General features: G+C 45.8%; 1 protein-coding gene across 3 annotated transcripts; it reads right to left on the bottom strand.

Annotated features, from left to right (window-relative positions):
* Positions 1–8,899: 8,899 nt before the first annotated feature.
* Positions 8,900–22,383, bottom strand: LOC103701813 (uncharacterized). 3 transcript variants are annotated; one of them, XM_039130071.3, is made up of 8 exons: positions 19,995–22,383; positions 17,053–19,874; positions 16,706–16,938; positions 16,474–16,615; positions 12,221–12,407; positions 11,794–12,132; positions 11,002–11,693; positions 8,900–10,186 (listed from the first exon to the last, which is right to left on the bottom strand). In XM_039130071.3, exons 1-8 carry the CDS (start codon positions 22,045–22,047, stop codon positions 9,503–9,505), a joined length of 7,152 nt encoding a protein of 2,383 aa, XP_038985999.2. In that variant the 5' UTR covers positions 22,048–22,383; the 3' UTR covers positions 8,900–9,502. The 3 variants fall into 3 exon arrangements, with proteins under 3 accessions (XP_038985999.2, XP_017696999.3, XP_088565109.1); XM_017841510.5 differs by having other exon boundaries at positions 17,053–22,383; XM_088708983.2 differs by having other exon boundaries at positions 11,794–12,063; positions 17,053–22,383.
* Positions 22,384–23,928: the final 1,545 nt, after the last annotated feature.

Raw genomic sequence — 23,928 nt, 5'->3', positions numbered from 1 at the left:
GCCTGGACTTGCTGTACCAGGGCATTGAACTGCTCCGGCTGGACCTGAGGAGCTAGGTCAGCCGGAGTGAGTGAATTCTGGACGGAATGTCCAGGACTCTGCGGGGGACGCCGGGAGATGTTGGAGGCTCCCTTGCTTCTCAACTTCATGATCGCTACTCGGGCCCTTTGTTGAGGATCCACGCAAGCAACACCAAGGAAGCGCCAAGCCAAGGGAGGATCATGTGCCAACTGAAGGACAAAGTTACCCCGCCAACCAAAAAGGACATCAGGACATAAAAAGGCCAACGGAGGGTCAAGCCAAGGTCAGCCACTTTGCCGGGAAAAGCCTTGGCCAAACCCCTTCATTTGGCCAAGCACGCCCATGGTCGGCCGAGACCATGCCCGGGCCGCACGCACCGCGCCCATGCATGCCAAGCCTCGGCCGAGTGCGCCCAACCTCGGCCAAGCCAACTGCGCACCCATGCGTGCCCAAGCCTCGGCCGAGCATGCCCAACCATGGCCGAGCCCACCGCATGCGCAGCCCCGCCAAAGCCATGCCGCAGCCAGGTCCAGCCGCGGTCAGCCAGCATGCTACAGTGCGGCGAGGTTTGGCTGCAAGAACCTCACCAGCTACAGTGACACGCCTGCTACAGTGCGGCGAGGTTCTTGGGCAAGAACCTCGCCAGCTACAGTGACTGCGCAAGAGCCAGCCCGCAAGCCAGACTGCTACAGTGCGGCGAGGTTCGGCCAGCCGAACCTTGCCTGCTACAGTGCCCGCGCGCACAGTGCTAGCACGCCCAGGCCCACGCGCGCCCAGCCCTGCGCACAGCAGCGCCCGCGCGCCCAGGCCCACGCGCGCCCAGCCCCGCGCGCCCAGGCCCGCGCGCGCCCAGGCCCGCGCGCGCCCGGCCCCGCGCGCAGCAGCGCCTGCCCGCGCGCGCGGCCGCGCCCGCCCGCGCGCCCGCGCGCCCGCGCCCGCCCCCGCCCGCGCGCGCGCGCGCCTGCCCGCCTGCCGAGCGCCCAGCCCCAGTCCCAGTCAGAATGGGACTCTGCCAGCCGGGACGCGCGACCCGGCCAACCGGGACACGCGTCCCGTGCGCCCGGCCTGCGCGCCCCGTCCCAGTCCCTCCCGGACTGGGACTCTGCCAGCCCAACCGGGACACGCGTCCCGGCCATCCGGGACACGCGTCCCGTGCGTCCGGTCAGCGAGTCCCGTGCGATCTAGGCCCTCCATTGTCCACCCTTCAACGGCCAAGGATCAAACCCAACCAGCTGCGAGAGGACCTCTTCTTGGGTGATTTTGAGCCATAGATCTCATGTCAATCAACGGTGGAAAGGCCTTGGATCCATGAGATGACAATATGCCAAGTTTATTACTTAGTTTTGTCTAGGGCTTAGCCTATAAATAAGGTTGTGAGGGGCCATTGTAGGGCATCTAATGATCAATGAGTTGAGTCTTGTTTCTCTTGTGAGAGAGTCGGCCGTAAGGCTTGGGCTATTGGGGGGTTAGGCCTTCAATAGATTTCGGTCCTTAGATCTCTTGTTCTAGGACTTGGGCTAGTGGTTGATAAATCAATCTCCACTAGATTGGGCTAGGAAGGGATCTCTTCAATCTCTTTCTAGATTTCTTTTTGCTTTCTTTATTATTGTTCTTCGTTGTTCTTCGTTGTTCAAGTTAGTGGAATACAAATCAAGTTTGCTTTCATTGATTGATCTCTTTTATTGAGTTATTCCACCGGCGTTACCTACAATCGGTCCATCATCCACGTACTTTGGAGGCGCACACGAGGAGCGCAAGGAAAAAGGGCTTGGTGAGGGGTTCTGGACCGTGAGCCCCCATCAATTTGGTGCTTTCGTTGAGAGATATTCTTCAAGGAGGTAACGTTCTCATCTACAGAAAATTCCAGATCTGATTTTTGGTGTTTGGGGAATAGATTTTTGAAGCATATTAGGATCTGGAGTTGTTTTAAAAATTCTGCAACCCCATATCCTTGATCTGAAATTCTGCAATACATATAACTTGATGTTTGAGGATCCTGCAGAAATTTTCAGATCTGAATTGGAGTGTTGGAAGATTGGAATTGGGTGTTAAATATATTTGATCCATTGCTGTTTTAACTTTCTGAAACCCATATTGGTTGGTCCGAGGGAGATTAAAATTTCTGCAGCCCATATATCTTAGTCTGAAGTTCATAAAAAAATCTGCATCTTATATTGGGCTTGAACTTGTATTCGATTGGGAGATTTAATTTTCTGTTTTTCATCCTTGTGAAACTCCTGTCGGAGGTTGATTGAGTGGTGTACACGTCAGGTGGGTTGGTTCATCCATTGGGTGACAACCGCAGGAGGATTGGGGACTGGTTTGTGAAGTTACTGTGTTGCAGAAAAATTCTGCAACTAGGTGTTTGCTTGGGGTGTTAAGAAGGGTTTTTCTGAAGCTTTAATTCTGATTTTTTGTGGAGAGTATCTGAGGGTATTAGTTACTGTCATAGGCCTCTTTGTGGGGTGATTTGAGTCTGCCTTGAAGGTGAAACTGGCTGCTGAAGTTTGTGGACTGCCGCAGAAATTTTCAGCAACACAGAAATTTTCCTTGTGCAGCAAGTTGTGGAGATTGTTGAGTTCTGATTTTCGGGAGTTTGAGGGGCTGTTGTCTCAATGTTTTAGAGTCCTAAAACAGAGGGTTAAAAGGAGATGGAGTCCCCCCGTTATAACAACCAAGATAGGAGGTTAGAAGCCCTTGAAGTTAGTTCGGCCAACCTAAACCGGGCATTGGAAAACTTGTCTAAAACAATGGCAATGAACATGGATGAAATAAGGAGGGAAAGAAGGGAGAAGATGGAGAGATTAGAAAGGAGAATAGGTGGATGGGAAAGAGAGAAGGAACAAAGAAGAACTTATAGAGAAGTACCTAGGTCGCATGCCTCACGGCAAGACCGAGTATGGTATGAGAACGAGAGTGATGATGATGATGACCTTAGGCATAACACGAGGCCAACCATAAGACAAAATATGAGGAAAAACATGAGCCGAAGAAGAAGTGTTGTAGAGAGGAAAAAAGGAGGAAGACTAGAAGACCAAGGAGTTGTGGTGAAAAGATGGTATGAAGATGGTGAGACGGAGTCCGAAGAGGAGGCTTTCCATGCTCGAAGGCTTAAAGGCCAGAGAGAACACATGGATAGAAGGAGGAGGGGGCTGATTGGTGATGTCTATGATATGAGTGCTACTAGGGATCGAAGGCTTCAAGAGAAGGGGCCAAAAGAACCTCGACTTAACTTTCCAAGGTCCAGCACCAATACCAAATTGACCGACGGCCCTGAACTTGATCCCAAACTTGAGTTCAAAGCCAATCGTGCAGCCCCAAAGCCACAACAACTAGCTGCAACAACTAAGGATACAGCAGCAACCTTGGAAGAAGATAACCAACAACGGGTGACTATGGAGAAACCCAATTCTGCATCGGCAATTCCTATAGCAGCAGAAATTCCAGCAACAACTGAAATTTCTGCAACCATTGCAGCAGCCCACCGAGCTAATATCCCTTATCAAACCAAGGCTGCTGATCTTCAGATTGCAGAACTGCAGGAGGCCGAAGTCACCACCGGAAATCCTATTGGTGCAGCAGCAAGCAGCAGCAGGAAATCCAACAGCGAACCAGAAATTTCTGCAACTGCAGAAATTCCAGCCGCTGCCCAAAATTCTGCAACCCCAACCCAAACCATGGTGTCTGAATTTTCTGAGGAAGATAATCAGCAAGTGATGATCGGGAGTGATCCTGATTCTCTACCAAAGAAATCTGCAGCAGCAGAAATTTCAGCACCCGCAGAAATTTCTGCCATCCCAAGGTTCAACCGGGCAAAGTCAGATGCTAAGACACCAACTACAGCAGCAAAGGAGGCCCAACTTCAGCGTTCCGAGGCCGCAACAATGGCCAAACACCTTGCGGCCCAGCATGATGTAGAGCTTGCCCCAGCAACTGCAGAAGTTTCAGCCACTCCTGAAATTTCTGTGACAGAAATTTCTGCAACTCCTACCGCAGCCAACCGCTCCAAGGTAACCTCCCAAACCATGGCTGCTGAACAAACACTTGCAGAAATTCCAGCAAGCAAGGAAGAGGCCAAAAGTACGGCAGCAACTCCAAAAGACGACAGCAGCAAAGCAGCTCTTGTAGAGGGTATTCAAGAACTCCTATGTGGGAGCAACAACAAAGAACTTGATGCTGGAACCAACTGTAGCAAAGGGGGGGATACTGAAACAAATTGCTGCAATAAACTGGGAGCTACAGCTGAATTTGCAGCAACCAACCATGAAGGAACGGCCAAGCAAACCGAGCCAACTACATCCACAAATTCAGATCTGCAGGTGGCCACAACAGAACCTATTGATGTGACACTAGACGGCTCCGAAGATGCAAATGGTCGCAGCAATAAAGCAGAGCCGCAAAAGACCGGCAAAGCTTTCTTGCCGGATGATTGCAGCAAAGAGGACGCTGCAACTGGACCTACAGCAGCAAGCAACGAAACCAAAAAACACGAGATGACTATAGAAGATCATGTTGGTGCAACCATTACTGACAAGAAGTTGCAGATTTATGACCATGACCATAGAGGGCGGATCTTCTACATTCGGTATGCTCATGCGCATATGATTCCTAACTTTAGCAGGAACATGACCGGACACTTCCACAACATCAATGAATGTGGACGCCCGAGATGGCTTCGAAGCATAGAGAAGCACTTCTCCTATTGGGGAAGATTGAAGATGTGGCAGATGATATTCCATTGGAGCAATGCACCAAAGGCATTAACTACACGAGAAGACCATGACCGGGAAGGGCTGACCTTCTACATGCGGTATGTCCATATACCCATAATTCCTAACTTCTACAGGGACATATTTGGGTTCTTCCACAACAGCCAAGTGCACGGACATCCGAGGTGCCTTCACACTCGAACAAAGCACTCTTCCTATGAGGAAGGGTTGAAGACTTGGAAACGATTAATCGATTGGGGCAACAATGACATGAGGCTTGGGGAGGCCAAGATGTTGGAGACACTATACGGCCGAAAGCCTAAAGAAGAAGCTACAAAAGAAGCCCATGAAGAAGGAGTTCGGCGACATTCAGAGCATATCCTTGGGGGCAAGGATATTTTTCAAGGGAAGGGGTTTGTTGAGGACCCACGCAAGCAACACTAAGGAAGCGCCAAGCCAAGGGAGGATCATGTGCCAACTGAAGGACAAAGTGACCCCGCCAACCAAAAAGGACATCAGGACATAAAAAGGCCAACGGAGGGTCAAGCCAAGGTCAGCCACTTTGCCGGGAAAAGCCTTGGCCAAACCCTTCATTTGGCCAAGCACGCCCATGGTCGGCCGAGACCATGCCCGGGCCGCACGCACCGCGCCCATGCATGCCAAGCCTCGGCCGAGTGCGCCCAACCTCGGCCAAGCCAACTGCGCACCCATGCGTGCCCAAGCCTCGGCCGAGCATGCCCAACCATGGCCGAGCCCACCGCATGCGCAGCCCCGCCAAAGCCATGCCGCAACCAGGTCCAGCCGCGGTCAGCCAGCATGCTACAGTGCGGCGAGGTTTGGCTGCAAGAACCTCGCCAGCTACAGTGACCACGCCTGCTACAGTGCGGCGAGGTTCTTGGGCAAGAACCTCGCCAGCTACAGTGACCGCGCAAGAGCCAGCCCGCAAGCCAGACTGCTACAGTGCGGCGAGGTTCGGCCAGCCGAACCTCGCCTGCTACAGTGCCCGCGCGCACAGTGCTAGCACGCCCAGGCCCACGCGCGCCCAGCCCTGCGCACAGCAGCGCCCGCGCGCCCAGGCCCACGCGCGCCCAGCCCCGCGCGCCCAGACCCGCGCGCGCCCAAGCCCGCGCGCGCCCGGCCCCGCGCGCAGCAGCGCCCGCCCGCCCGCGCGCGCGGCCACGCCCGCCCGCGCGCCCGCGCACGCGCGCGCCTGCCCGCCTGCCGAGCGCCCAGTCCCAGTCAGAATGGGACTCTGCCAGCCGGGACGCGCGACCCGGCCAACCGGGACACGCGTCCCGTGCGCCCGGCCTGCGCGCCCCGTCCCAGTCCCTCCCGGACTGGGACTCTGCCAGCCCAACCGGGACACGCGTCCCGGCCATCCGGGACACGCGTCCCGTGCGTCCGGTCAGCGAGTCCCGTGCGATCTAGGCCCTCCATTGTCCACCCTTCAACGGCCAAGGATCAAACCCAACCAGCTGCGGGAGGACCTCTTCTTGGGTGATTTTGAGCCATAGATCTCATGTCAATCAACGGTGGAAAGGCCTTGGATCCATGAGATGACAATATGTCAAGTTTATTACTTAGTTTTGTCTAGGGCTTAGCCTATAAATAAGGTTGTGAGGGGCCATTGTAGGGCATCTAATGATCAATGAGTTGAGTCTTGTTTCTCTTGTGAGAGAGTCGGCCGTAAGGCTTGGGCTATTGGGGGGTTAGGCCTTCAATAGATTTCGGTCCTTAGATCTCTTGTTCTAGGACTTGGGCTAGTGGTTGATAAATCAATCTCCACTAGATTGGGCTAGGAAGGGATCTCTTCAATCTCTTTCTAGATTTCTTTTTGCTTTCTTTATTATTGTTCTTTGTTGTTCTTCGTTGTTCAAGTTAGTGGAATACAAATCAAGTTTGCTTTCATTGATTGATCTCTTTTATTGAGTTATTCCACCGGCGTTACCTACAATCGGTCCATCATCCACGTACTTTGGAGGCGCACACGAGGAGCGCAAGGAAAAAGGGCTTGGTGAGGGGTTCTGGACCGTGAGCCCCCATCACCCTTCCTCTAGCGCCAACTGTTGCTGGAAATTGGACCCGGGGGCGATCGTCGGTCGAAGAGGGGGAGCTGCAGGTCTTCACTGGGGAGCAGCGGTCCGTCGGCGGGCGGCGTCCTCCGTCCGGGTACCTGCAGAAAAGCCGGTGGCCGGGTCTTCCAGCGCCAGCCCTCCGACGCTCAAGTCAGAAGGGGGGCAAATTATATGGAAAGAAGAAGAATAGTGTTTGTAGAGTGCGGAGTCTCCAACCCCCCTCTGAGAAGCAAGGGCTCCTTTTTATAGGGGGGGTCGGTTTACCTGTGATGTGATGGGGCAAGGCCATTGTACGGCTCGGCATGTTGCTCAGATCGGCACACGATCAGGTGAATCATTACATTGATGTCGGAGGTAAGGTCGTCGTACGACCCGAGGTGGCACGCGATCGGGCGAATCATTGCATTGATGTCGGAGGTATGGCCGAGATCAGAGACTTATCATCATTGATTGGACTCTGCTGGGCTGACTTGCCGTGGAGAGTTGCGGGTCCGTAGATAACAGGAGCCACGCGCATTGATGGTGGAGTAAGCTGGAGATCCGCATTAATTGTTGAGTGAGCCGGAGATCCACATTAATTGTTGAGTGAACCGAGGGTTTGCAGAGGTCGTGCGCAATAAATGCCGGGGCAGTGGCAGGATATGGCCCTCGGCCGGACCTCGGAGGGGTACGGCCGTCGTGGGTAGTCGACAAGAATAGACCTCGGGTGTCGGAGGTTCTGAGGTCGGATGTTCCGAGGTCGGAGGTCGGACGCCGACCTCGGCTGTCCCAGGTCGGCGGTTGTGCGGCCTCTTAGGAATAATTATGTTGCTGGGGGAAAAGCATATTTCCCCAACAGAGAGGTTGCTGAAATATTGCTAGTTTTGAAAACAGGCGTGGACAAAATATTCCATCGTTAACTAAGTTGTTGGCTTGTTGAGTTGCTGAACTGTTTGAATGTGATCTTGATACTAACATAAAAAAGAAGGAATGCAACATTTTTATGGTCAAAATTTATGCAAGGCCTATTTGCACGGTAGAAGCGCTATATGATGATTTTGCGGACATAGGGCATTCTTTTGGCAATAATGGTTTGTGCCTCCTCAATTTAGCCCTTTTAATTCCTAAACAACTGAATCTAAACTCAGTTGAAATAGATCTCGTGGTTAAGTCTAAATCTTGATGCACTATATTTGTTGCTTTTTTCTGATGAGATCCATTTTGTATTTGAGATCAACCAATTTTAGGTCGACGTCGTGCTAGTGCGGTCGTGTGTAAGTTTAGATAGATGACTACATTTTAGCAAGATTGCTAACCATTCGTGTAAGTAGGAATGCCAATGTTTATGGCCAGATTTTGAGGTGTAAGTTGGTCTTGACCAGATTTTGCTATACATCCAAGGTTGTGACGTCAATTTTGATGTTACTTAGGTCTAAAATTGAGTCTGCTTCAGATATTGGTCAAGTCGAAAGACTAGAAATTTATGCACTAAAGTTGTGCAAGCACCTTCAGACACAAATAAATATTGAACCATTTTGGGGGTTCAACTCATCAATAAAATGTCAAAAACTTCATATGCCTTGGTTCCATCAAGCCCATAGATTAGTATGGGAATAGGATATGGACGAAGCATCTGCAAACATCAAAAGACTCGCTGGCCTTCCATAAGAAAATCCAAGATATTGTGCCCCAAGCTTGCCTCCTGTAATATTTCCTCATTTTACCAAACCAGTCAGCCTCAGTATCAACCTTACTGGAAGTTTTATAGTCACCATCTACTGATTACCGTCAGATATTCAGATTGAAGGTAAATTATTCCGAGCAAGCAGACATAAAATTTCATCACTGATACAACAAACTAAATCCCAAGTGTAAATCCCATCGACAATTCTCTTGTTAGACTGCAGCGATGATATGCTGAAGATTAATCAAGTGCTACAGACTCGCCTAGGGAGACAGTTTATCAATAACAGATTGAAACCAAGCTCCGTCAGTCCCAAGTATCAAACTACGTCGGAGAACATGAACATTCACAAATTAATTCACACAAAACAAAGGGGACATACAAGCCATTCAAAGCATGGAAATCCTCCTACCCTTATTTCAAATCGCGAGTTGAAATGGAATCCCCACCTGCTAGTCTTATACAAATAAATAAGCATCCTTTTCTCGAGTTTCTGGTGCGGCAGAGAAGTACATATAATAGACTTCATGAAATTATCTTACATCATGCAAGATAGGAAAGAAAATTGAGATGAGGACAAGAAAATTGAGATGAGGACTCCAACAGGCACCATCTCACTAGCATTGGTAAATAAAATTATCAAACTTCTGACTGGATTTCTTACAGCTGTCCAAAGCTCAGCACCTTTGCAACCCGAAAAATAGAAGTTATTGTAGAAAGACCAGCCAAACAGCCCTTGCACAACATCACAGCCAGGGTTCAGAGATCGAAAAGCCCAATCTCAGCCCACATATTTATGCTTCCAACAGCAGCAAATAATGCGTATAGTGACATATTGAGACGTGCCCCTTCTCACCTATCAATGTGTCTAAAAACGTCCAGAAAAGACAAAGCTACCACTTATAAGAACATTAGTAAACAAAAGAAGCAGCTAGTAGAACAGGTCCAGTCGATAAAGTTTTCTTTCCTGGTTGCTGAGAAACATCAGCTCAATCGGAGCTGAGTGATCCTGATAAGAAGAGATCCCACATCATCTACCCTGGGTTTGCAGGTCCACTTGATGGCTTAGCCACATATATTTGCTTCATCTTGGCAGAGCCAAAATTCTTGTCTGCACTCGAACCCTGGCTTCTTCCCTGGAATCCAGTCCTACGGTGCCACTCGCCCCCAGAGCCTATCTTCTGAGAAGCCCCACTTCGCTGATCAGCATATCCAATTGGAGGAAGGTACTGCTGACCTGATAACATTGGCTGTTGAGTCTTCGATGAAGGGCCTGAAGTCCGACTGCCAGTTGTAGTGCCAGTTTCCCCAATAGTGCTGCTCTCACTGCCACCAGTAACAGTAGTTCTTGTTGAGGTTTTGGTAGTGTTTGACACTTCGCTATTGTTGCCACTTGCAGGGTTGTATGAAGGCCCAACGTTTTGGGCATTGGAATTACTGGAAGTCGGTTGTTCCACCAGACCCAACTCGCCTGAGAATTCTGAGGTGGTAGAACTTTGAACTGGGATGTTCCTAGTGCCATCATCCAGCATTGATGAGCGAGGCTCATGAAACTTGTTATTTCCGTTAGATGCCTCAACTGGCAAACTATGGTTATACTGCAAAGGCAACCCACCCTCTACATGATGCAGCTGTAGTGGCATGGACAGTGGAACAGAGTGGAGTGGTGGAGCAGGTACATGAGACCAGCGAGCTTGCATTGGTATGTCGGCAGATGGCTGGAAAGACGACATGTTTAATTCAAAGTCAAATTCATGCAACCTAAAAAAAATAATTAACAGAGAATACAACACACTGACAAATGATGGGGAAAAAAAAAAAGATTCTAGTCATCGGCATTATTAAATTGATGGTACAGATACCTAAAAAATGGCAGCATTATGATTTGACTCCTTAACATCCCTAGTATATATAACATGTGTTTTCTTCTTTAACCCTGCATTAAGGAATGATACATAATCCTTGTGAAACATGCTACACGTCCACTCTAGACTGTTTATGTTATGACTGTGTGCATTGTGCGTGTGTATGTTGGGAGAGTCACTGCTATCAGAATATGGAAGTACATATATGAAACAATTATAAGTCTCATCAGTCTCTTAACTCTCAATCCAAACCTCTTAACCCATATACCAACGCTCATATCACAAGCTTAATTTCATCCACCTTGAGTTGGCTTTTAGTACTTCCCTTGGATATACTTACTTGATAGAGGTTCATATTCTCCATCATTACACGCATTTCTTAAATCCCTTCTCAGCACTTCCACTCACAACTTCCTTGATCTCTGGCTTCTTAGACCTAATCGAGATACTAACCCCCCATACGTGCCTCAATGACAATGATCTCACCACATTGCACCATTGAGCAATGCTACCTAGAAAAGGTTCATGATATGGAACGTGTATACTTCTGTCCACCTCACTCCATCTTTCTACAATTAACTTGATAGCAAATAGCTAGCCAAAAATGATTTACATCCCTTTCACAGCTATAATAGCTACAGTTTTGCTTTTTCTTTAGAAAAACATACCTGAAATGGGGTGATGTCGAACATGGTCAAAGGAGAAGCCATTGGCATGAGAGGTGATCCTGGGCCCAGATGCTGAAGAGGAGTAGGCATGCTGTGTGAGGTGCACTGACCAGAAACAAAACTTAGATTATTCAGGTTGCCCTCAGAATCACCAACTGTGGAAGATGCTGGGTTGTGCTTCCAGTCGGGTTGTTTTCCAGTAGGAATATAAGTAGTACCCATAAAACTTAGGCCTACTTGCCCAAACTGTCCAACTGGAGCAAAATGGTTGTAGACAACCATATGAGGAGGGCCTTGAACACCAGGGATTCCTCCAGGACTGATGAAAGGACCAGCAAACCCTGCTGGAGGGCCATAAAAGGAATCCACACCAGAAGGGCATTGCGGCCAAGGCCCAACTGGACCAGAACCTAATGCAGTACTTCTTTGTGATTGTCCCTGGGTGCCACCCAACTCATCATGGGATCCAAAGGCAAAAATACGCCCCCCCAACATTGGGTTCATCTCTAAGCAAGGGAAATGAGAAGGTGGAGCTCCAGGGAAATGTGAAAGCATCGGTCCAGAACTTTGTGGGCTGGGTAAAGGAGGCCACAACGAGAGTGGAGTATCAACAGAAAGATCTGCTGGCAGAGCAACAGTCAAGGACTCTTCACCAGCTGATTGACCAGTTACTTCTCGATTCATTGTCACACCTGTTGCAAAGTTTAATGCTCAATCATTATTGTGCAAAAGTGTGGACACTTTATATAATGCACAATTTTGGATTGAGAAGCAAAAAGATTGATTTATCACCTCCTGCAGCTAATCCAGTGATATCTGCACTACTGAAGCTTTTGGTGTCTGAAGCAGAAGCTGAGCATGCACCGATCCCAGATCCAACCATCTCATCATTAGTGATAGCAGCCACAGCAACTGCAGAAGCAGCTGCTTCAGCTTCAGCCTCCGGATCTTCTAAATTTGGACAATGTTCGTTAGGATGCTTCTCTTCATCAAAGAACATGTTGCAATCATTGTTAGCTGCAGGTAAGTTGCGATCAATGTTCACGTCCAACCTACATGAACCTGGAGGCCTAAGTCCATTAGAGATAGTTCTGCTCCCAGGAGGTAGAATGGTTGGTGATGTAACAGCTCCTGAACTCAGTGGAAATATGCTTTGAAAGTCAAACAGCATGACCAACAAAATTATATATAAGTGAAAATTCAACAGAAAATTGCTTACCAAATTGAATTTTCTCCCCTGCAAGGAGGGAGTTAATGGGACTTGTCGATGAACACACAGGTTTTTCTTGAGTCATGACAGATGCTGTGGGTTTATGTGGCTCTAGAACCATGCTAGAAGCCACATGTGAATCAAATTGAGCTGGCTTCATAGCTTCATCAAGTTGAGTCTGGGTCAAGGCCATCACCTGAAAAACTTGATATCGATAGGTTAGAAAGTGCATGACCACAGAAATCATAAGACATCAAACATTAGCTAAACCACATAAAAAACTTAATATGCCAACTTCTGAAAGTAAAATCTATTTAAATATGGCTAGATATCAAAATCGGCCAGCCCAAACACCTATCCAGGCCTAATTTTGTATTGTTTTGGGATGGGTTTTCAAGATGGGCCTATTGAAAATTTTTTATCAGACTTGGCATCTGTAAATACAGACAAAAATAAATGCTCCCCTTCTACATGATCATCTCTTAAAGCTTGTCTCATGACAGACCAATTCCATCCAACCAGACCAATAGGCTAAAGTTTTTAAACAAGCTTTTAGTTACAAAGGCTAAAGGCAACAAAATGTAGAAAATCTAGGTGATGCATCAATTAGCAGAATAACCAGTTTTCTCATAGCAGCCAGCAGAGCTGCAATTATTGCAGCTACCCTGGTAAAACTCAAGTTTAACCAAATGCAGATGGTCAAACTTGAATCCGTTAAACATGTGCCATATTCATGTGAGATATTTAACAGACAAACAAACATTTGTTTGTGCATATAATCATTAAGGCTGACAAATACTAAAAATGGATGGCTTGTGGCCTTCCACAAATAGTAAAATCATTCAAATCATACAATTTCTCTCTCTTTTCTTCTCTTTCTTTCTCCTCCTCCTCTGGTGACGGCATTTCGGTTTCTTTGTTGGAACCGTCCTAGTAAGCCGTCGGTACGGCTCGAGACACCCCGAACCAGGCGGTTCCGCCAACCTTGACTGAGACCATTTAAGTGAGACACATTGTCATTGGAAACGAGGGTTGTTCCACCTTGCAACCCAACACCATATCCATATCTTCCAATCCCTTTCAACTCTCCATAGTGGTAGCCTAGTGGGAGCGTGGCCTTACTTCCAACCAAGTGGTTCCGAGTTCAAAACGCACGGGCGTCGATTAAATTGTGGAGATCGGATGCTCCTTGCTCGGACACGGGGTCTGGAAGGGCGTATCGCTCTGCTGATAACCTCTGTGGTGCCAAGTGTGACGTACTCACACGTGGTATTCGTGCCGGAGCCTAGAGGGGTAACCGAGTCGGGCCCACGGGTGGGGAGGGTATGAGTAAAACCGGCCGGGGTGCCCAACACACGGTCATTTCTGCCCGCATCGAACATTCTCCTGGCATGGTGGGGGCTGCTACGCGGGGGTGGGCTTGTCCCTTCCTCCCCCCTTCCCCTTTTGTTTAGCAAAAAAAAAAAAAAATAAAGCAAGCACAAATATCAAATCCAAGCATTAGCTGCGAAAATATCCAACCCCTTAATGATTTAACTAACTTGTGCCCCAGTTGTGTGACAGGACCACAAGAATATCTGCAGCTATGTGGCCGCTCTATCAAACCTAACTATCCAAAAAGGAAGAAATGATTTAATCAGAAAGCCACATTCCATACCAATCAGAAAACAATTTAGCAAAAAACTCCATCATGGAATAAATCTTATGTTACTAGCACTGTCTCTGCATTCTCCAGTATACAGTGCCAGCCATTTCGAAAACTACAAACATTATTGGTACTACACCTATTCCACAAATCCATAACTAAGTGGTTGCAATTGGCAGCACAAAGTTAGGGAGAAACCAATCAAACTGAATATGCCATGATTATGTTACAAATATTTTTCGCTATTACTGATAACATACAAAACTTATCCTGGATACTTGGATTAGCTTGCAAACTGCTGTTCTCTCGCGAACCCTTAGTCGCCAGTTTTAATAGCAAATCATTCCGATTAAAGCTTTTTCTTCAATATTTTTCTTCAAAGTTTCATACAAGTTATACAAGATCTTGGCTCCTGTTTTCTAAATCCTAACCCTTCAGTACAAGGCCAAACCTGTGTTTTAACTATCAAAATGAGTATATTAATATGCAGAAACTGTATATAATGACGATAAACTGATAGGAATCAACTGACACAGATGTAGACATGCTCATCAAAGATTTGAGGGTCAATTACAGCCTTTATGTCATCAAATCAAACCCACCAGTTGTCAAGAAATTTACAATTCCAAATTCATGTGCCTAATGAATGCAGAATCATGTAACAAAGGAAATCACTCAAGCATGACATAAAAACTGCCCGTGCACAACTCCAGCTACTGTTGGATATACAAGCACTATTGCTACCACACTTACCTCAGAAATATGCACGAAGATGCTAAATAAATTGTTGCAACTGATAGCGAACATGTAGAGAATTTTCTCAAACTGAAAATGGATTTTTTTTGTAAGAATTATCTGACAGCATTAGCAATGATACAGAAGGTCACAAGTCTCAACCCATATACTTGGATTAGTTCCATGAACCTCCTTTGACATTATTCCTATTAATAGTCAATGCTATAAAGGCAGGTCTACTCATTTTTCTTCTCACAACCTCCATTCCACTCTTCCTAATTCCTAAACCTTCGGAACAAAGTCAAAGATCATACTAATTGAGTTTCAAGAATGTGCAATAATTGCATCTAATGAGGATATGGTGACGCTACCATCGCATACAGTAGACATGTTCGACAAAGATTCGAGGAATCACTTATATATTCAACTTTCAGGACATGAAATCAAAACTAGTTTCTATATTTGCCAATATACCGTTCCAGCCATCTTTGAAGTTGCAAATAAGCCCAATTCAGATGTTAGCACTAAATAATGTGCCACAGAAACAGCTGCAATCAACATCAAACAGTTATAGTGAGTCTGCTATAGTGTAATCATATTTGCAGACATGTCAGTATTAACAACAATACAGAAATCTTAGCCAAAAACATACGGATTCAAACTAAGAAACATCCTTCTCTAACTATTCCTATTAATAGTTACCTCTGCAGATGCAAGTTCATCTCCATTTTTTCTCACAAATTCCATCAAAATAAGTCACCCGTATTTTAACTTATCAAGATGAGTATATTAAAAACTGTGCAGGAATAGTATTTAATGAGGACAAGCAGTGGAGACCAAATGAGATGGTATGGCTATGCGCATCTAAAATTTGAAGGAGCCCAAATAAGAAGTGGCACCTGTCTTCCAGAAGATCAACCAGAAAGATGAAATGGCAAGGAAAAAGTCATGTTCAAAAGCTGAGGAATAGAAGATCTAGCAAGGGAAGATAAAAGAATGAAGTTAAATTTTGGGAAGAAGGGTCAAAAACTGTAGGATTTGCAGCAATTAAGGTGTAAATGTGCAGAATTTACTGGGATTGCATGCTCAAGTACAACAAGAACATCTGAATGTTAGTATATGATTGGATAAAGCAAGACACAGAAACATTTAGGTGCAAGGAGGCAAAGTCTAACAAAAGATGATAGAAGGTGCCTCAGACACAATTTTATGCCTGAGAGCATTTTTTTTTTAAAAAAAATATTAGTTTTTTAAACAGATTTCAAATAACTATGCTGAAAAGGTAGCAATAATAGAAGTAGCTATTTGACTTTAGATTCTTGATGGAGCGGTAGTAGCAGTGGCAAGCGGTAAAACCATTACAAAAATGAAAAACAACTGGAAATTACAAACAGGCAAGTTGCGAGAAAATAACAAGGATTCATTATTTTACGAAATAGAATAACTCATTATCTAAGTGCAATAAATATAACAAGGATCTGTAGAATAAATGTTTCTTTGGAAAAAGGAAAGAATATCTGATGAAAATGATCAACAAAAAGAAAATGTCGGTTTCTGTCCATGAATAGATCCATTGTTACAAATTCATGATATAAGTAGCTATTGGAAAATTGAGCTTTTCCAGAGCATAATAGCAACATGCTTATGAGCAACTATCATCAGCAGGTTTCAAACAAAACCATATCCAATATTTACGACATCCTGATAGCTCAGAAACCAAACAGAATTTACCTCAAAATTAACACCATCACGAAGAAATTAACACCATATCCAATTGTATGAAGTAACTATATAAAAAAACAAAAATATAAAATAGAAATACAAAGATAGAGAAATGGTAGACACCCAATCACGAAAGAACAAAGTAAGAATTAAGTCAAACCTTATTTAAGTTTGCACTGTCCCAGGAACCCAAAGGCAATGAAGCATTGTCTGGAGCTACATTCTTGCTAGCAAAGAGCAAGCCTGGAACAAGATTTGCCCCAGCACTAGATATGACAGGGGCAGGGACTGTCTGATTAGACCTGTGAAAGACTATGTGAATAAAGGCCCTAACATGCATAAGTGAAAACATAAATTGTCCAAGTAACAAGGAATACTTCAAATTGTTGGACCTTGTTTCGGAATCAATATTCACTGAAGGAGTGCCAATTGGTGGTAGAGCCTGAGATGCTGTGCTGGCCATGAATAGAAGTGATGGCTCAACACTAGCAAATCCCCTTCCTTCTGTGACAACAAGGTCAGACCGAACACTGTCTGCAGCATCTCCGCCCAAAGAGGCTGCTGCTTTATTTGAGTTGGATGTAGCGGCACTATTTTGAGGAATGAAATGTTGTTTGCGAGGCGCCTTGTATTAGATCATGCAAAAGAAACAAACATGAAGCATATTTTTCAGCAGCATGTGAAGGATAACAGTGAGATGAAATCATGAATATAAGGAAATCTCAGAATCGAACATTACCTTCTGCACCCTAGACCGGGACTTAATTTCTTTTTCCCTCTGTTCTCGCCTGTCATTCAACATCTGCCTCTTGGACCTTACCTCAATAAAGTTATCCTCATCACTAGGAGCTTCAATGCCTGGCTGCTTGAAAATGCGGACAACTCCACTCTGCATAGGAGCATCAACATCCTCCTCGGAAGTCCCATTTGTCTTCAAAGTTCCTTTTGGACCATGAGACTTGTCAGCAAAAGTTATACTCTTTGGCACAGCTTCTTTTCCGGTGGCCTTATCTGTCTTGCTCTCAGAATTCACAACTTGTGAACTGGAAGCACCTGAGTTTAAGTTATCTGCTTCATTCATCATCCTGGTCAACCTATTGGACATAACATCTTTCTTACCTGCATTCCTTACAGAAATCCCTGAGGCCCTCCCATTAAGAGATGGCCTCTCATCCTGCCTGGCATGGTAAAATGACTCTGTGCCCTGTGCTTGCTTCCTCTGAAAATTCTCTCTAACTCTAAACTCAGTTCTCCTGTTGTTCCTCCGGTTCCTCTGAAAGCCACCTGCATCAGTGTCTAAGGTTTCTGCTCCTGAAAATGATAATTTTGAACCGGCATTCTTCACAGAATAGGCAAATCTTCTGCCTCTGCCACCTGATACATTTCCAGGAGCCTTTGACACAGTGGAAGCCTTCCCTCCTGAAGGGAACCTGGAAGATTGTGGTTCAGTATTTAGCTGATTTTGAGATTCTCTATTAGCAATTGATCTATAATTCTTCTTTGAAGTGCCATCTTGATTACTATGACGGTCAATTTGGGAAGCTGATTCACCTGTAGCTTTCTTGCCAACATAGGACAATCGATCTGTATGATTCATTAGTGCTAGTACTCCTTTCTTTGGAGAATCTGACAAAGCATTCAGCTGCTCAGAATTTAAGGTCCCTGGAGATGGATCAAGAATCTTTTGTGCAAGACTAGCCTGGTTATCTACAGAAGGCATTCCGTCCCCTAAGTTGTTCTGGGAAGAGTTTTGAGGCCCTTGGTTGAGTAGATGGCCTGAAGGATTCTGGTTCAAAGAATAGGAATCTGGAGTAGGAAGCTGAACAAAGGGCAAAGTCTGAGGGCCAAGAGGTAAAACACTCTGAGAAATAGGTGGTGAATACCTCAGCTGGCCAAATTGGAATACTGGAGACTGTGAAGGGTGTATTGGAGCTAGAGAATGGCCAACCTGAGTATGTAGATGGATTGGCATCTGAATAGAACCAATTTGAATGGCTGGAACAGGAGATGGTATTAAAGAAGGGCCAGAAAACAGACCAAACTGAAGTTTGACAGGTACTTCATCCTGAGTAGCAACAGTAGATGCTGAGGGCAAGACTGGTGGGATTATGGATGTAGACGGCATTGGCAAGCTTAAAGGAGATATTATTGGATTTTGAGCTGGCATTCCGGAGCTACTAGATGCCTCAACACTCTCATGAGGATAAACGGAGGATGCTACTGGATCAAGAATCAAATCTTGCAGTGCCTTCTCTGTTTCATTTATGATTTTTGAAGAGTTGCTTGCAGACACCTCCAGAAGAGCATTGTCTGTCTTTAATCTATCTACACCATTACTAATCATTTCTTCCATAGAACCTGGGTAATCCACCTGTTTGGTTGCCTTTTCACTGTTCCTAGGAGTCATTTCGAACTCATCATTACTAGCAATTTTAACTTCGACACCTTCATTGAAACCTAGAATAACCTGGTCCATCTCCCCAGATTTATTCTGCACACCTGATTGCAGATGTTTGAACTCCTGGCCCAAGTCAAGATTTTCATTATCACCTTCAGCGACTTCATCTATTTCCTGGTAATTATTATCTTCCTCATACTCTTCTTGCTCCTGCATTTCTTCATTGTTTTCAATAGCCCATTCATCATCTTCTCCACGAGAGACTGAACTCGAAGTTGTCGTTGTATTAAGATTACCTGCCTCCAGTGCTGATTCAATGTGCTCATTGTCAGATGACACAGTCCGTTCCCCATCAGCAGATGGTGGCAATGCTGGAGAATCTCCAGAAACATCCATTTCATCATGTGAAGGATGCATTGGCGAAGCAAGTGGACTTGAAACAGAAAGAGAGGATTGTGAGTCACATCTTGGGCCATTATTGTCCTCATTATGATCTAAATGGATACCATTCTCTTCAACTAATACTGTTGTTCCAGGTTCTCTAATGTTTTCCTGATAGACTCTGTCATATCCTGTCTGCCTACTTTGTTGCTCAATTCTACTTGCATGGTGGTAGCATGTTTCTCTGTCCATAAATGATGATGAGCCAGGGTGATCTGCGGGTCTGTAGGAACTTCTGCGCATTGATGTCATAGATGGAGGTGGGGGCACATGGGGCTGTTTCAAAGAATGACGAACTCTTGTGAAGGAGGACAAGCCATCAATCTCAGAATTCTGAAACACTCGTTCTTCTGCATACGGAGAATGCGGACGTCCATGAGAATTACTAGGTCCCCATCCAACATCACCAAACTTATCATTATCAAGAAAATCAGCATCAACATCCGAGCTCCTGTTGAAATGATCACCATCTTTGCTACTGCTCCATCGTTGCCCTCTTGCATGGCGGAAATCGTCTTGCATCTGTGAATGTTCGACATTCCCCCCTTTAGAAGAAGGCCTCACAGACATTATCCCAGAACCACCATTAAGCTCTTTCTTAGGGAAGCCCCTCCTAGGACCAAATGAATCTCGTTTTGGACTTCTGTAAATATTCTCTTGATTATGAAAAGGAAGTGATGAGCTGTTTCCACAATTCCAGTGATATGCATGTTTTCCTCTATCTGTAAATGCAGGATTTCCATCACTCGATGAGTAAGGCCTAGAAACTGGATCAAAATATCTGTTCATACTTGAGGAATCAGACAATGCAAAGCTAGTAATGCATTCAACCATTCTCTCACCTTCCTCCCAGTCCCCAACATCTGCAACCCTTGGAGCATCTCTCTCCTTCACCAGGCCAGGCACCCGTTCATCAGCAGCAGCAGAGGGAAGTCTATCATCATTTGGATTAGCTTCAGACTGCCTTCTTGCAATCCTGGCCTCCAATTCCAAGAGCTTCTGCCGTGCAGCTTCTTTCCTTCTTTCCTCCTCCACAAGAATTCTCCTCTTTTCCTCTTCTCTCGCAATCCTTTGATCCTCTGCTGTTCTCGCAGCCTCAAGCCTCTCTTGCTCTGCCCTCCGAGCAGCCTCCCTTGCCTCTTCTTCAAGCAACCGCCTCCTTTCTTCCTCCTCCCTGGCCAGCCTCTCTCTCTCCTCTTCTTCCTTCCGAGCAAGCTCAAGTGTTCTAGCTTGCTCTTCCATTACACGTTCGCGCTCCTGCTCTTGCATCCTCAGAATCCTCTCCAGCTCCGCTTCAAATGATTCCCTGACAGGGTCATGGAAATCAGCCTGATTTGGTGTGTCTTTCTTCCTCTTGAATAATTTAACATTTACATCTCCAATGCCCCCAGAAAATGGATCCTTGCTGTCAAGACCAGCATGATCAATGTATTCCTTCCCGCTGTTCACAGCCAGCCGTTTCTCTCTTCCAAGATTCCGTATTGGATCATTCAAAGAAAGCCCTTTACCCCCAGAAGAGAACGAGCTCTTAGGAATCAGGTTATTCTGAAATGAATTTCCTCTGTTCCAGTTGCTGGGAAAATCACCCTGCCAGCCACGAGTATTCTGCTCCGTACTCTTTCCACTGAAAGCTTCTGCTACACTTCTCCCATTTCGAGTGTTTATTCCTGAGCCCTGATCCTTCCTAGCGTACCAAGAATCCAGAGTCCCACCATCTCGAGCATCATCCCTGAAATGCGACCGGCCATTATTAGTATCTCTACCCATTTCTCTGCTTGCGCTAAAAGGCCTGATATCAGCTCTATCTCCATCAACTCCCAATTCCTGGGTACCCAACCTATCTCTCTGCTGCAGTGGTGCCCTCCATGAGCCAACATCCCGACCTTCTTTATTAGAAGGCACTACGTCCCTCCCCAAAGAAACCCCTCTGAAAAAGTCCCTTGATGAAGCACCACCAGCTTCGGCATCACGTGGCCCCCTTCCATCATATAGGTCATGGACCTGAACCGACTCCAACCTTGAATTCCCACGATCCCTGTCCCTTTCAGGAATACTGAGGCCCGTGTCTCGCTCATCATCAGCCCAATCAGTTGTGTGATGCAGCCGGACAAGCGGGAGCAACCCAGGCAAGTACCTATCTTGCTTCCGAGACTGTTCCGAAGAAGCACCGGACGGCCGGCTCAAGCCCCCATCACCATCCAACACAATATTGGTACTGGCACGAGAGGATCTCATCTGGGGGCGCATTTCAAGAGGTACCTGTGACTCGAATCTCTCCGCCCGCCCCTCCAAATGTTCCTCGCCCGCTTGCTTCTGCCTCTGCTTCTGATTCAAGGCCTCCCTCTGTTTTGGAACCGACATGGCAGTGGCTTGCAGGGAAGGGAAATCCTCGCCTCTCAAGATTACAGCTTTCTCGGAAAAACCTTGAGCTGGAGAGACCGGTACCGGCTGCCCGGCAGACCGGGAACTAGGAGGCATGTAAGGGCTGCCGGACCGCTGATCCCCAGTCATCACTGATCTGCCAGACTGAGCCTGGCCTCCGGCGCCGATTTCCTTGTCTTGGAAAGCCGGCGGGAGGGCCGGCTTGCTCCACCCCGTCGTGGAAGGGCCCGACCCAGATCTGAGCCCGGAGATCCCATGGGCGGCGGAGGTCCCGGAGGAGGAGGGCTCGAAGCGCTCGTGCTCCTTCCTCAGGGAGGGAAGGTTCAGGGGGGCCGGAACGGACAACCTCGGCGTCGTCTTCTGCCCCGCCGAAGCCGAGCTCCGGGACCGGGAAAGGACCACCATCCCACCACCGCCGGAGCGAGGCCGGCCATGGCCGGCGACGGAAGAGGAGGAAGGCTGACCGTAGGACTTATTGAGATTAACAGAGACAAATTTGCTTTGATGGGTCATCGCTAGAGGAGTTTCCAGCCGACGCCGAGCTCCCAAACCGCATGAAGAAACCCTAACCCTAGGATCGATCGATCGCCAGAGCTCTCTCTCGCTCTAGGGTTAGGGTTTTCAACGCGGGGGGGGGGGGGGGGGGGGGGGGGGGGGGGGGGGAGGAGAGAGGTGGCGGTGAGGAAGCGGGTCGAGCTAAGGGCGGTTACCTCTTGACGGGGAGCGGCGGACGGGGAGTAAGCGGGCGCCGCGGAGAAGCGGAAACGGGAAGCCCTAACACAAGCCAGCAAAAGCTCCGAGAGAGGAAGAGTACGATCACAGAGAATCCTTTTTTGCCATGTGTTTGCTGGGGCTAAGCCAAACGGCAAGGCTGAAATCCCAAATCTACAGGATTTGAGCATGCCAATTTCACGTGCTGTTTGCATTTGGATCCATGAATGGTTTGTGATGACACTGTAATTTGACAAGAATGTTCACGGTTATGTGATGGGTCATGTGATGTTATTCATCTAATTGATCTTGTTGCTGGTTAAATTTATAAAGAGAGATCACAAGGATAAAATCTGACAATAATACAAAGTGTATGTAGTTCAAAGAAAAATAAGAAATTACTAGAATTTTAGCATATATTCGAAATTGAAAAAATAATATATATATATATATATTATAAAATAAATATAGAAGAGTAAGGGAAAAAGAAAAGTAGCAATATTATCATAAACAACAGCAGATAACATCAATAAATATAATATGTGAGTGTTTCATGAGTACAAAAATAGCAAATCACTGAATTTTTTTTTTATTATTATTATAACAAGCAGCAGAGAATAACTTAAATTTGATTATTGGCTACAAAACAATTGGTATTATGAATGTTATTAAGTGAAATATCATTTTAACTATGGAAAAGCCTTTAATGCTGACGGTTTTAGATAAGAAAGACTGTAGAGATTTTTCGATAGCACTATCATTATAAATTGGTCAACTATTTTGGTGTGCAGCTCAAGTCCATTTGATGAGCCAAAATTAAATTAAAACCATCACAAACCCCCTTAGATCGATGTTAAGTGTTATTAAACTAGTAGTTGGATATTGATTTATTTGAAAACAAATAATGTCTTGAAAACTATAGATCTTTTGTTGAGCTAAAAATCTCTCTCTTATATGTTTATATAAGGGCATTATGTACTATTTTCTTCGTATGGACAGCAATTGATATCGAGCATCTTGGTGATAAAGTTAAGAGGAAAAGTAAACAAAACAAAGACTACTTGAAATTATAAAACTAAATTATATGTTATAACTTTAACAAACAACTCCCTTGCCTTGTAGATATAGGCTCTTGGGAGCTTGACATAGTTTGCATCTCCGTTTTTCATGTCTTTATGACACCAACAACTATCCTCGTATGTTGTCCAAAAATGTTACATATCATGCTATTTATACCTAATATTTTTCTTTTGACACTCTTTCTAATTATCTGAACTTATTTAGGCAAATTTGAACAACTATATCTTCTTCAAGAACATTTAATTTCTTTTTTCTTTCCAACTATATTTTTTTTACATGCGTTCATGTATATGCGCGCGCGTGCTCATGTCTTTATGACACCAACAACTATCCTCGTATGTTGTCCAAAAATGTTACATATCATGCTATTTATACCTAATATTTTTCTTTTGACACTCTTTCTAATTATCTGAACTTATTTAGGCAAATTTGAACAACTATATCTTCTTCAAGAACATTTAATTTCTTTTTTCTTTCCAACTATATTTTTTTTACATGCGTTCATGTATATGCGCGCGCGCGCGGGCACACACACACACACATATATATATATATATATATATATATATATATATATGCACGAATTGACATGTTTATATAAAT

The sequence above is a fragment of the Phoenix dactylifera genome, chromosome 12 (genome assembly GCF_051530095.1).
Source record: "Phoenix dactylifera cultivar Ajwa chromosome 12, Ajwa_hap1_PhDact_Kaust_v1.1, whole genome shotgun sequence".
NCBI lineage: Eukaryota > Viridiplantae > Streptophyta > Magnoliopsida > Arecales > Arecaceae > Phoenix > Phoenix dactylifera.
This window is presented reverse-complemented; position numbering and strand designations above follow the sequence as displayed.

Coding starts and splice junctions, on each gene's coding strand:
- LOC103701813 (XM_017841510.5), bottom strand. CDS start 22,047: ATGACCCATCAAAGCAAATTTGTCTCTGTTAATCTCAATAAGTCCTAC. Junction 16,616..16,705: donor AATATTGATTCCGAAACAAG/GTCCAACAATTT, acceptor AGTCTTTCACAG/GTCTAATCAGACAGTCCCTG. Junction 12,408..16,473: donor ACAGTGCAAACTTAAATAAG/GTTTGACTTAAT, acceptor CAAGTTTTTCAG/GTGATGGCCTTGACCCAGAC.